The sequence below is a fragment of the Dermacentor andersoni genome, chromosome 4 (genome assembly GCF_023375885.2).
Source record: "Dermacentor andersoni chromosome 4, qqDerAnde1_hic_scaffold, whole genome shotgun sequence".
Taxonomy (NCBI): Eukaryota; Metazoa; Arthropoda; class Arachnida; order Ixodida; family Ixodidae; genus Dermacentor; species Dermacentor andersoni.
In genome coordinates, this window is record NC_092817.1 from 151746388 (window position 1) to 151760586 (window position 14199).

The following is a 14199-nucleotide window of genomic DNA, read 5'->3' on the forward strand; positions in this document are numbered from 1 at the left end:
GATTGTTTCACAGATGAAGTTTAACAAGACAGTGATTAGAACAGTGATTTTAGAGGAATTAATGAAACATACAGCAAATTGGTACTCAAGATTACCCATGCAGTATAACTAGTTGGCACGAACGTTGGCTGGCACCGAGTTAACCTGTAAAAATTGTATAATTTACAGCTTGTTGCTAAATTTAACTTATTCAGAAATACACTTGATGCATTTCAACATAGAACAGGCATTGATAAGAGCGAGTTCGAGTTGTATTGTTTTCTTGAGGAGCGTTTCTGAGTACATTTCGCGGGAAGGTACCATGCGTTCCAGAATCGAAACTTAAAATATTTAACATGTTATTTTTCATTTGTTGATCAAAATAAAATAGTTACAAGCAAAATATTTTAAGAAAATGATCTTTTTAAGGTTGTATTTTATAAACTTTGTATCTAGGGAACCGGACGCACTCTCAAACGCAGCGTTCAGTGTGTTTCTGTGCGCACACCGGAGGACAACGCAACTGAACGTGAGTGTGCGCCCGTTTTTCTTGCTTAAAACCATCATTGCATCGCCAATTATTTTCGGCACTGTCTCAGAAACGTTCGTCGCTCGAGATGGTCGAATCATCTTAGCGATGTCGACTTTACGAGCACCGGAACGCGCTGATGAAATCTAGGGCACCTCGTCGTAGTAGCACGTCTATTGACAACTGGACTTTCTGTTGTTGCTGAAAGTCTTCCTTTTTTGAGTGTAGCTCAACGTTGAAACATGGGCAGCAGTCATCGTTTCTGGATGCTTGAAAAACTGCACCGTTGCGTTTGAAGCGTAATCCAAGTCGGTCATGCAGGAGTCAAGTCGCGTCTGCGCTTCCCTGTAGAGCCGATGTTGCGAACGCGAAACCGATTCGCAACGCGACTACGTTGATCGGTGTAAACTCCCAGACAGCTTGGTTCGAATTCGCGATCCATTCATGCACGTTGGTGTTGGGTGTCAGTCAGGTACAAAGTGCCCGTGAGTCTCCTTCGGTGTCGTCCCTGTTTAGCTGCTTGTGTCGAGGGGCTTCTGACTCAATTGTATTTCCATCGACGGTACTGTTTGCTCGCGGATATCACGTTGCCGGCTTGATTGATTTGATGCATGCCCAGTTTTGAATGCATCGCAGTGTGTTCTTGACTGGTGTCTGTTCGTTGCCCATCGTCCATGCAATCCGGCGAACGCTTCGAATTGAAGAACGAGCTCGTTCTGTGTTGCGAACTTGGGCGCGGCGAGGTCTTGCAGTCAGACAAGAGTGGTCACTCAAGGCGGTAGAAAATTGTACTTCGTATCGTAGCCGTCGTATTTCTTACTCGACTGTGGCTGAGAGTCGAATCGATAGAACGCCAGCGGTCGCAAGCGTGCGCGAGCGTTCCTTTTGTTGTTACTGGCAACAGCTGTCCGCGCCAAGCGACCTCCGTGCACATCATTTGCAGAACCGCTCTCTCCGTTTTCTTTTTGTGCCCCCCCCCCCCCCCCCCCCCCACCGAGTGATTTATTGACACATGCGACGATCAGTAATGTACACCCGAATTCACGCCACGAGAGGCACGTTGGGCTCCGTGTCATATGATGTTGCGTAATCGAGTTTGCGGCGCCGTATTTGTAGCGAACTGATGTCTTCGAGGTGGTTGCCTGCGTCACCTTTGTTAACAAGTGAAACACCCGTGAATTGTTGCGGTTTGGGTAGTTCCATCTGTCATTCCGTGTTTGCTGCCGGTGTAGTGATTATACGGTGCTGCTTTTTTCAATGCGGTGAGATCAAGAGGTTGTTCATTGCAGGTTTACTTGTTTATGATGATAATAAAAGGGGGGTTTGCCGGCCTTGTAAATATGGAGAATTAAGTATTCTGACATTAAAGCTTATCATGTGGTTTAAAATTTACCTCTTTTGATTTCAAAGATGGATTAATGAGTGAGTGCGCACATGTCTGTCATCTGCTTCGTGGTGTATTTTGTGTAGCCGCATGTCGGTGTTGACAGATGTTTTAAATTTTCTTTATAAAAATGAAGTGTTAAATTTGCATGCAAACGATCCCGTTCAGCTGTGATGATCATCTTTTTGGACCAGGTGCCTTTGATTTTTGTTTTTTGGCTTCCTTGAACATCTCATCTGGTTGCATTTGGAATGTGCACACCTACAAGAACGGTACAAAGATGAATAATTAACAATATGTCACTGAATTACCTCATGTAAGTTTGTAAAGTGCTGCATTGGAGATAGAATGAAGCCTTGTGCAGAGGACCTTCCTTTTTTTTCCTTCCTTCTTTTTTGAACCACCATAGTTTTAGTGGAATGCTCATCTTAAAAGGTAGGTTAGTGTTGTAAGCTAATTTCTGTGCCCAACATGAATGACTTGAGGCAGCTCAGCACTTTGAGATCATGAGTTTACATGATGTTCCAACAGAAGTATGCCTTCAATCACTTATTCTCCATTATTATTAGCATTCATCATTGTTGTTCTAATTTGTTGCTTCTGTTCAATCTTGTTGTCACACTCTCCCATTGGTTCTGTCATATCACTATCTCCTCTCGGGCATCTATTTTTATCACTGCAGAGATACAGCACTTTCATGGTATCATTGGAAATGGAAGGCTTTCAAGATGTCCTTTTGTTTCTCGATTGTGGCCAAAGGAAGGCCGTTGAATGAAGATTTTGAATTGATTCCTTTTTGCAGTTTAATCATGAAACCATGTTTTCAGGGTGTTATGTAGGTAACCGCTGAGCAGTGGCAATTGTGAAAACTCCTCTTCATTGTCTGCCAGAATCACAGTTTTTTGTTTCACAGCCAAATGAGAAATGTGTTGACATACATTAAACACATCTTCATTGTGATTAGCCCCTTAGTTGTTCGCAGTTCTGTGGAACAAGCTTGCCATAGAAGACAGTTGTATGCACGGCTCCCAAAGAGTATACACTGTATTATGAAGGCTAAAGCCCATGTAGCATACACACTTACATATTGAATTTCTATAAAGTGCTGTGGAAATGGAGCTGCATTTTAGATTTCAGTATCACATGGAAGTATGTGCTGGGTGACGTGTTGAGCGATGTAAGTGACTTGTGGAATCTTGGAAAATGGTTCATCTTCAACTTAACTGGCACTTTGCTTGAAGCTGATTAATGAGCCTGTGCTCATCGAAAGGTGTGGGCTTGGCCTAATTTAATTCCGTATTTAAAATGATGCAAAAGACGCAAATAAGTGGAGAATATGCCCCAGGGACTGTGTCGTCTTCTCACTCGTCTGTGTCCTTTGCAGCATTTGCAAGCAGTGAGAATGGCAAGCCTTTGATTGGTTAATTCGAGTAAGGGCATTTAGTTTTTTTTCACTCAACCACTTGAACCGTCTTCATGAGCATATGATCTTCGTATGGTTGATTATGAGGCTGAAAATATGATAGCTGCAGTAGCAGTTACTGAACCTGGTTAGGCACACATTGATGTTTACTCATTGCTCTTCTATGCCAGGAAGGTATCTTAGCATGTGTGAGCAAGACTGTTCATTTGTGTCCCAAAAAAAACTGCAGCACCAAGTATGGACAGTCTAGTAGAACGTTTTCACTTTCAACTGAAATTGACTCGTTTAAGGACTGTGTACACAGTGCCATCTGTAGGCTGGAAATTATGGTATGCATGCTTTATAAATGTGTTTTTACAGTACTTTCTCCTAACAAGCATTGTAGCTTTTTGTGAGAGCTTAGGCACATTTGAGGCAAAGGTTCACTTTGTATAAGCTTATGTCTGTAAACAGCAAGGGAGCACATTGACGCAAGAAGCAAAAGCAGATGACACAAATGCTGACTGCTAGCTAAAGGCTTATTGGGAAAAAAACTTGGAGGATGTAAGTGAATGCATGAGTTAGCACTGGAAAAAAGGACAATTCACTGATCACATTAAAGTATCTATGCCACCAAAATACAGTCGCACCACTGAGCTGTTTGGTATCAACCTGCAGATAGGTGATATCCAGAACATGTCGGCAGTGATGCATTACTAGCTGCTGCAATCGCTTCACATGCATGCAGTAGGTGAAAACATAGCCTTCGAGATTGGTTTCAATTACTATGAGGGAGCCATTGCTGGGAGGTGTGTTTGGACACCATTTATTGTAATTTTTCCAGTACTAATTTTCTATCTGTGCTTAAACTGTTTTTTTTTTTTTTTTTTCCAGTACTCACTTAGTTGGTGCTTGTGTGATGTACTCACCATGTCACATCCTTATTTGGTGTGCACGTGTGTGCATACACCATCTGCAGCCATACATTTGAGTCCTTGAATCCATATGTTATTGCGGTTCATTTTTTTCACCAGAAGTTCCACCAGTTTTGCTCTTAGTGCACAGGTTTGAACTTGTTGGTGCTTTGCACACAAGTCCAAAGCACCAACGTCACAGAAGTATGTCACCGAAGTTTGGTTCTGCTTGGTTGAGAAAGAAATCTGTAAAGAAATTTAAGCCTCAAGTGTAAGGTTTAAACTTGGAACCACCCTGACTTTAAATGTTCGCTCACTCTGTTGCTGACTGAGATGTGCAGACTGTTAGTCTTTTCAGCCTTGATTCAGGTGTACTTTGCATTTGCAAAGTAGCTATTGTTAAGCCAGGCTAGTTGATATCTTGGCATTACAGCAGACATTTGGAAATAAGGGGTGAACAGTACAAAAGCTGACTTCCAAGGAATTTTTATTCAGAGACAAACGTTTTAGGTGGAACGAGACATGCACTTGGGAAACAATAACAGTTGTGTGCAAATGAAATACATGTGGGCAGTGATAATCGACAAGGTATGCTACGACCTTGTCTAATAGGTAGAGCATGCCTGTGGGGCATTGCAGATGCTTCAGTTACTTCACTGGTTCACTAATCATTGTGCCTGGTGACAATTTCAACCTATCCTCTGCAGGTTGAAAGGTTGTGAAATTCAGTTATGGCTGAGCACCACAGCCGCAAGCGACGCCATCCGGCGGAGCTCGGCCCGCCTCCACGCTGGCTCAACTGTCCACGCAAGGGAGCCCTCATTGCCGGTGAGGCTGTTCACCTTACTGTCAGATTGTGTATGTGACGGGGAGAGAAGAAATCAGCAACAGCAATGTCGGTGCAAAAGCCACTGTGTTTCTAAAAACATTGTGTTGCTTTGAAGCTTGCCACTGATTTTGTGCTGTTTCTGAAAGTAAATCATTGTTGATAAAGTGCATATCTGGTCCACAAGACGCATGTGCTCAGGGCAAGCTCTAAAGAAAAAATTTGGCAGTTTTGCCTAAAGGCCGTGGCGTTGAAAGCAATAGTAAAATTTAGCGTTGTGCTGAAGCTCCTCACACAGCGTTTGAAGAATGCGCGGAGGTCGTTATGTTGGCGACAATACAGAACTGATGCTGTTTGGCAAAGACAACACCCCGCCAGCTGTTGGGCGTCTCACAACGCTGCCATGATGAGGAGTGCCACCGCCATAGTTGCAGTTGTCGCACCTCAATGGTGCATGGCGTGAGACTGAAGGAAAACCGTTGGAATTTGTAAGTTGAAGTGTATTGTCTGTTTCACTCTACGTACTGCTGTACCACTGCGCGGAACTTGTTATGGTACGCACACAACTACTTAGCAGCAATGTTATTGCTTGTGCACATGACGCTCATGTAAGCAGTCGGAGGCAGAAGGCTTCCGTGGCAGAGTCATTTGAGTGGAGCCTGGGGGTGCTGTCCACTTGGCATCTATGTTTTTGCAGCCAAATGCACTGCCGCGTCTCTGGAGACCTTCTAGCCCTTCACGCGCGAGCCGCCTACAGGCGTCGATACTGTGACACTGCAATGCTGCCGCGAATGTGCCTTGAGTGTCAGTGTAATTGATACCCCGATCAAGTGAATGCCAAGTCCCCCCTCTCCCCGGATGTTATGTACACTGAGTTTTTGCGTATGTTAGAGGTTGGCAGGTATGGTCATACTGCGTGCGAAAATGCTGAACTCTTTACTTTGACCTGTGTTAGGAGGAGCTCCCTTAATAAGGCTTTTAAAACACTGGGAATGCTGCTTGTGGTTTGCAGAGAAGTTCCTGCCCTTCAAGACACCCCTGAGCGAGATTTATGATGCTCAAGTGCCCGAGGAGAGCCGCTTCCCGCCATCCATGCTGTTGGACTCCTTAACCAGCTACAAGGTGTGCGAGGCATCTGTGTGCTTTACAAGGGGGATGCCTCAACCTCCATTCCTTTCTTTGTCATGAAAAGGGTGGCATTAGAGAATTATAAGCTTATTAGCTTGCTTTCAGTATTGTGCGTTATATTCACTGAGGTAATCGTGAATAGAATAGGAACACTTGACTTCAATTAATTATCAATCCAAGAAAGAAGTTGGCTTTGGAATGTGATATTCTACAATGGTAACATCCATGTTGTCAGCTAAGTAATGCAGGAGCCTATGGAACATAACCAGCCGCTCTAAATAGCCTTCATGGATTACAAAGAAAGCATTTGAATCACTGTACACCTGGGCTTAAGGAGAGAAGAAAACATAGATCGACATCTTAATGAATATTGTTTTATGGATTCCATAGCTACACCGTAAATGTTCGCAAGAAAGGTGGAAAAATACTGGTGTTTTAAAATAAGTAAGGCAGAAACAAATACTCTGCTGTTTATTCACTGCATACATATTCATGATACTAAAATGAGAAGGCTTAGGTGTAATGAATAATGGGAAATGTACGTGCAGCATGCAGGTGATGCACTCTTCAACAGTGCTGGAAATGGCAACAAATGATTAGGGGGCTGAAACAGCAAAGGTTTGACAATTGTTACGCAGATACATAAGTAATATTCAGTAGCATGGAGAGGCAACGAGAGTTGGTGATTGGTGGTCAGTCTGTTTTAGGGCTGCGAAGGCCAGGTAGGCAGAGGGCACGAGAAGGAAGTTTCTAGATGAATGCGAATGGGATTGGAACACAAATGGCATATGCTCTGAATTCATAAGCAGCAGTTTACTCATCTCCTTGAAATGAAAAGTGTACAATCTTTGCATTTTACTGTTGCCAACATTTAAGGCAGAAATTGGAGGTTAACAAAGAACCTTCAGAAGAAGCTTAGGACCATGCATTGATTGATGAAATGGAAGATGATATGCGTAACATTTAAGAGATAGGAAGACAGCGGTGTGGATTAGCGATTAAACTGAGACAGTTGATATCATAGTTAAGACTAAGTGGGAGGAAGTGTAGTTAGGGGCAGGCCATGTAAAGGCTTAGAGTAGGTAACCGGTGGTATGTTAGATAACAAATGGATGGCAGATGAATCAGGTGGTGGGATGAGATTACATCTTTTGCTGGCATAGAATGGAATCTGCTGACACACGACAGTGGTAATTGGCGATTGCTGGGATAGTCCGTCATCCTGCGGTGGGCATAAAATATGCTGACGGTGATAACAATGAGTGAGGCTGCGCAGATGTCGGGAAATTTGCGTGCCTGAGGGAAGTGTTGCAAGCACCCCTTTTGTGTCGGTCACGCGTGCCTGTGTACGTGCAGCTGAAGATGGGCCTGTGGATCGACCTGACCAACACGGACCGATTCTATGACCCAAAAGTAATTGAGCAGAAAGAGATCCGGTACCTCAAGCTCCAGTGTCGTGGGTCAGTCTCCTGCTCTTGCTTCGTTTGATTTATGCTGAACTGTGTGACAGAACTATTTCTGAATAACTGCATTTTCACCCATGCTACCTGTTCCAGAAATTTGGGGATCGTTTGTGCACGCCAAGTGTGTCGCTTCTATGAGAATATTGCTTTGTGGTGCAGCTTTGACTTGATCTTAAAGCTTTAGCTGATGAGCTGCTAATCACGACATGCAGCTGCAGCAAATATTAGCAGTGAGAGCCCCCCCCCCTCGAGGAAACAAAAGAGGAAATGCCGCTTTTGGAGCTTTTCTTTAAGCTGATGCTAATTGTGCTAGGTCATTTTGAAAACACTTTAGCATTGTGGTTTTTATACTGTTAGTGGCGTACTATGTGCATTAAATACAAACGAGGTACTACTACTACTCAACCCAGTACTGCCTAGCTGCGAGAAGTGAATGCGACACCGATCCTAAAGGCCAACACAACTTAGCGCTGCAAGGGCAATAGCAGGGAGTAAATCTGCAAACATTTTACCGCCAGAGATGTTTCTATGCTGATAAGAGTGAAGTAAGCGTGGCACTTGCGCCTCAGTGTAATGCTGATAACGGGGGCTGCACATTGTTGTAGACGGCCAGATACAGTGACCTGAGTGAACTGAACAAGACAACAGACTCTGTCATCTGTCAAATTCTTAACCAAAAACGCCTGGGAAGGTTGCGTTTGGTGTTTACCCAATGTGTCACGGCACCTTGTGCTGCCAATTGGCTGCATCTGTTGTGTGACTTGATTCTCACATCCGACAGCTTCCGAGTTCAGGGGCAGCTCGTGTTAGTTTGAACCGTAGTCTACTGTTAAGGAGAATGCCCAAATAGTATTTAGTGAATATGATTGGAACAACATTTGTTTGCCTTAGTTGGAAAGAAGTGACTGACATGATCAATTGGATGTACATTGATGCAAATAAATGTTTCTGGGGAATTTATACCTTATTGCAGCAATAATCGATGGCAGAACATTGATACCAGCTCCCTTTAACAATTAACCATACAGTATATCTGTCATTAAATCTCATTAATTCAACTCTTGTTAACTTGGAAAACTGTAAATTTTTGACACACCTAATCTGCATGCATTATGTAATTGCCTGAAACTTTTGTTAACTCAGATGTATTTTGCAGTGCACCATTTAATTAGGACAGCCCCTCAAATGTGCAGAGCGTGAAGCTCCATAAATGTACTATGCAAAAGAGCAAAAGCAGTGCTAGCACTCAACCAAAATGAAGCACTTATATCCACATTGCCACAGCCATCAGCAGTAATCATATGGGAACGTCATGAGAATGCTTTGTGCTTTTTTACTGCATTAACCCCACACATGACACCGCATTGGTCGCATATTCACGGCGACTATGTGGTCGTTGTGAATGAGCATGTTTATATCAACTGTGAATTCATCTGCAGCGGTTGCGTTTTGATTCAGTGCAAAGCACACATGATGTCACAACAAACACAATGGCAGCCGTTGAGGATGAAACGCGATTCTACTGTGCCCTATACACTTGCATCAAACATGCCGGCTACATTGCAAGGGACAATCAGTGTGATGACTGGTTCACAAGCAACAAAGTAACTGCAATGTGCGTGTTAGTGAAAGGCATGTTTACTTGAATAAAAAGGCATGTCTCGGGGTGCTGCTGTACTACAAAAGAAGTTCTGAGGCCCTTGCCACTCTGAATGGCTTATCAGTCACAAGATTACGAGAATGGCAGCTTCTGAACTGATTTTGCACAAAATATAGATGAGCATTGCAGATTTCTTCAGTAAGTGAAGGCATGTTGAAGTAGGAAGCATTTGTTTACTGTTTTCCTTGGTAGATTAAATAATTCTGCATTTAGTTTAATTCGGACACTTTATACAGCCACATGAAATTGATGAATGAGGTTTAACTGTATGTGCATGCATTAACAGTGTGCAGTGGTGATTTAGTGACCACGGAGTTTTTCACAGGAGCTAGTGTGTGCAGCCATTGTTTGACATATTTGTTGCGGATGTAATGTGCATTTTTAGGTTTGCCTATACTAGATTTTCTCGCACATCATTGAAGGCATTCAAAACAAAAAGTTGCCATATATACTCACTAGTGCATAACCAGACTTTACCATGACCTTTAGGGTTGCTTTCTCTCCCTGTACACTGTAAAACGTCGCTTGCAAGCTCAGGTTCTGTCCAGCCCAAGGTTGGGACTTTTGAACGAGTAATAACTGCTGCGGGAGACGTATGATGGCAGCAGGACAACACACCTCGCCTGTGATGACACTGCACCCTTTTTGTGTTCCCTTGTGCAGTCATGGAGAGTGTCCATCCCAGGAGCAGACAGATGCATTCATTGGCGTCTGTCAGCGATTCATATCCATGAACCCACTGCACATAATTGGTGAGCTACTGCCCTTGTCATATTTATCAAATTGTCATATGTATTTGCTGGTGAAGCCCTTAAACTGACCCTCCCCCTCACACTTATTCTGCATAGGGTAGCAAATTGGACGTGCTTCTGTTTGACCTTTCTCTCTTTCTCTTTTCTTTCTCCCTCAAATTCAAGGCTGAATAAGGAGCGTTTGTGTAGATGTGCAGTACAGCAGTTGCCTGAAAGGAAAGGTTTATCATTCATCCAACCGTAGCATGAAGCTACAAAGGAAACCCATAAGGGTTTCTTAGCAAGAAAGCTTCACTGTTCAAGAAACCCGTAAGGGTTTCTTCTGTAGCTTCACACTAATGTCCTCCTTCATGAACCTTGCTGCGCCTTCAGGGCATCTGCAAAAGTGATTTGCACTATTCTCCTGAAGTGTTTGTAACAGTTTTGTAAGCAGCTGTGGACTGATTTTTGTAGCCCTTAAAAGGGAGTTGCACAAATGTCCGAATGATTAGAGTCCAAAAGAAAAGAAAGAGGCCACTGGACTTCAGCAATTCATTCGGTTCTGCTCGTTTAATTGCACTGTAGCAGGATCTCGCAATGGATGCCATCATCTTTTCAGAAACGACTTCTTTTGTGAAGAGCACATTGTTATCTACCGCTCCAGTATTGCTTGCCGTGGCCTCTAGAATACAGTGAACTCTCATTAAGACGAAATCAGTGAGGCCTAATTCTCTCATATAGCAGTCAACATGGGAACATTCATTTGGTTTTCCATAGACTCAGTGCAAAGAAAAATCCGCTTAAGATGAACCGCCTTAGACGTGCTCTGCAGTTAAGATGAACATTTGGAGTAACCGCTACCGATCCTTCCGGCTAGGGTGCCTCAATGTGCTCCGCGCCGGGGCACACATCGAGCACCCTACTGGAGGCCTGCAGACATCACTTGCGGACAGAGGCAAAAACTGGAGGAAACAAAAAGAGACAATGACATTTCACTTCGTGAACACAGGTGACGCGCAAGCGTACGGGTGCTATAGTGCATACGAAGCTATTGGCCCTTGGTGCGCCTGGACTGTCCGCATCACAGATAGTATTCAAGACAGGGCTCTCGCTGCCGCGCCATATGCAGCAGCCACCGTAGAACGCCTCTTTCATTCGCTTACGAACTAAATTGAGAAGCATAGTGTCAGCGTGCACAAGCAAACACGAACACATCACACTCGATGACCGCACACACTGGCTGTCAAAATTCTGCCGTGCGGAATCGCAGCAGCAGCAGCGAGCGAAGTGACCTTCATACTGTCTATCCCTTCAACGCAAACAGAGTGACGAAAACACACCACACACAAAGCTACGAGCCATCGGCCTGCCTACGCTGTGCCCCCAAAGCAGATCGCTTTCAAGATAAAGTCCGCGCGACCGGGTGAGGCTGAAGTACAACACCCCATTCCCTCCCCTCCCCGGTGCTGTGCGTGCGATAGATGACGCACTTCCTCACTCCCATTTCTTCTTTTGCGAAAACTGAGCCACCATTGGCGGCTCACTGTCACACACTTTTAACTCGCACACACAGCGTACAGCACACGAGGACGATTTATCACAAGACAAACCCAGTACATCTGTATCACAAACAAAACCCATAGCAACTGCCAGAGGAGGTCAAACCAGCACGCTTACACCTACCTTCCTCCTCCGCATCGTATCACTTCGTTTCTCCTTCCCCACTTCGCTCAGCGTCACCTAGACTTTCCTCTAGGTAGCATTGCTTTGCTGCACGCTCGGCGTGCTCCTTCGTACTTACGCTAGCTCGGAACTCCCTAGTGAACTTTTTCCAGCAACACGAAGGCACAGAAGGATTTTTAAAGTCCTTATGGGAGATGACATTGTTTGTGGCAGCTCACTAATTTGCACAGAAGCGCCAAACATCCGTGAAGAACTGGATGAAACCAAGCAAGAGTACCGCTTGAAGACAGTTTTATTATTAAGATAGCTAAATAAAGGCCTTTTATGTCATTTTTCCTCCGTTGTAAGTGCTTTTAATTTACCATATTTAAGTAAGATATTTGGATGCGCCTGGTCATGTTGCCAATTATTCTTCTGATAAAACAAACTCCTGATAAAACGAACAAATTTTCATGGTCCCTTTGAGTTCGTCTTAAAGGAAGTCTACCGTATATGCATAGACGCTACCACTCACAGAGTCCGTGTGGCACACCAAACCTCATGAAAATCGCCGAGCGTGTAGCGTTGTGCAATGCCTCAGTTGTTAGCAGGTTTAACTTCCAACTGTGCACAGTTCTTATTTTGCCGTGAGATGCATCCCCATGAATTAGTCCAACTATGTTCACTCACCTGAACAGAGTTTTCGATAAGGGCCCCAAAGTAAAACAAAATAAAAGAAAAATGGAATGAAAGTTGGAAGAGGCCCCATTTTTTTTTTTTGTATCTTACACTTGCATTCTCCTTTTTTCTTTTCTTTTATTGAGAATATAAAATGCATCACAAATTCAAACTACGTAATTATTCTTGCAGTTCATTAAAAAACTGTTAATTCCCACAGTACTTGCCTTGTGTTCTTTGTCTGTTGCTGCCATACACCTGTTAATAAAAATCACGCCCCTTGGGTTTTCCTTATTGTTTTTGCTCACCTGGTAAATGGGTGGCACATGGCATGATGAGGCCTTGTCATCCAGCCACGAAAGGAGCGAGCTTACATAGGTTCGTGGCCTTGTAGACGGCAGGAACACTGTCCACAGGAGATCTTTGGAACTCGATCAGAGAGCAACTGATGTTAGAGGGACACTAAAGGAAAAATATGGCGACGCTATATCAAGCGGGCCCACGTCGTCTTCTTCCTTCTCAGCTGATCTCCAGCCGATCGATATCCCACCGGAACCCTTTTTCCGTGTTGGTCTAGACCTTCTTGGACCGTTTCCTCTCGGGCTCCGGAAATAAATGGGTCGCCGTCGCTCCTGATTATGCTACGTGGTACGCAATCACCAGAGCCCTTCCGAAAAGTTGTGCTACTGACGTTGCTGACTTTCTGCTCTATGACATCATTTTAGTGCACGGTGCTCCGCGCCAATTACTCACTGACTGTGGCCGCAGCTTTCTGTCAGCAGTCGTCGAGGACATCCTCCGCTCCTGCTCGCCAAAGCACAAGTTCAGCACGTCCTACCACCCACAGACCAACGGCCTCACGGAACGCCTCAACCAGACCATCACCGACATGCTTTCAAAGTATGTTGCGACCAACCACCACGACTGGGATCTTCACTTACCATATGTGACATTCGCGTATAATTCATCGCGTCACGACACCGCCGGCTATTCACCATTCTATCTCCTATACGGCCGAGAACCCGTGTTGCCCTTGGACACTTTGTTGCCCTCGGCCACACGTTCAACCACTGAATACGCCTGCAACGCGATCGCACACGCCGACCACGTGCGCCAGCTCGCCCGCACCCGTCTCGAGGCCTCGCAGGAGCATCAGAGACACCTCTATGATTGCCATCATCGCGACGTGCACTTTACTCCGGGTTCTCTGGTGCTTCTCTGGTCACCCATTCGACGTGCGGGCCTTTCCGAAAAGCTGCTGTCGTGCTACACTGGCCCATACCGTGTGGTGCGACAAGTGACCGATGTCATGTATGAAGTCATCCCCGCCAACCTCTCAGCGTCATCGTCGGCTGCAAGTGACATCGTTCAAGTGGCAAGACTAAAGCCATACCACACACCTTTCACCGCGGATGTGTAGATTAAGCACCGGGACGGTGCTTCTACTGCCGGGGGTGATGCTACGGAACAGCCGCCACAGTGTGGCTGCACTGAGGAGAAGGAAGACGACGTGGCCCCGCTTGATATAGCGTCGCCATTTTGGCCTTCCGTTAGCTTACCTGTAAATAAATTGTATATATCATTGGGCTCCAGCTACACGTAACAATATTATTTGAGCTTTTTTAGTACATCATTCTTCTACAAAGCCACTCTTACTGTGAGAAGATGCTTGGCAAGCCAGAAAAGTCGTAAAAATGCCAGCTTGCTGTTGCATCATGGATTTAGACGGTGCCTGCCCGGGTCTGCTTGTCATTGAATATATATATTTCGTTTCACAAGCTGTTTGCAGTGCTGTGGAAGGTAGGGGACTCTTAGCCAATCGGGGCTGCAGGAGCACAGCAAA

At 44.8% G+C, this 14199-nt stretch overlaps 1 protein-coding gene across 1 annotated transcript in view; it reads left to right on the forward strand.

The window, feature by feature from the left end:
- The first annotated feature begins 421 nt into the window (after window positions 1-421).
- mRNA-cap (RNA guanylyltransferase and 5'-phosphatase mRNA capping enzyme) overlaps window positions 422-14199 on the forward strand; it is a 120338-nt gene continuing 106560 nt past the window's right edge. Inside the window, exons 1-5 of the mRNA XM_050185056.3 lie at window positions 422-508; window positions 4916-5036; window positions 6047-6156; window positions 7519-7622; window positions 9949-10037. Of these exons, the coding sequence (XP_050041013.1) occupies window positions 4940-5036; window positions 6047-6156; window positions 7519-7622; window positions 9949-10037 (400 nt within the window). The 5' untranslated portion in view covers window positions 422-508; window positions 4916-4939. The remainder of the gene's footprint in view (window positions 509-4915; window positions 5037-6046; window positions 6157-7518; window positions 7623-9948; window positions 10038-14199) is intronic.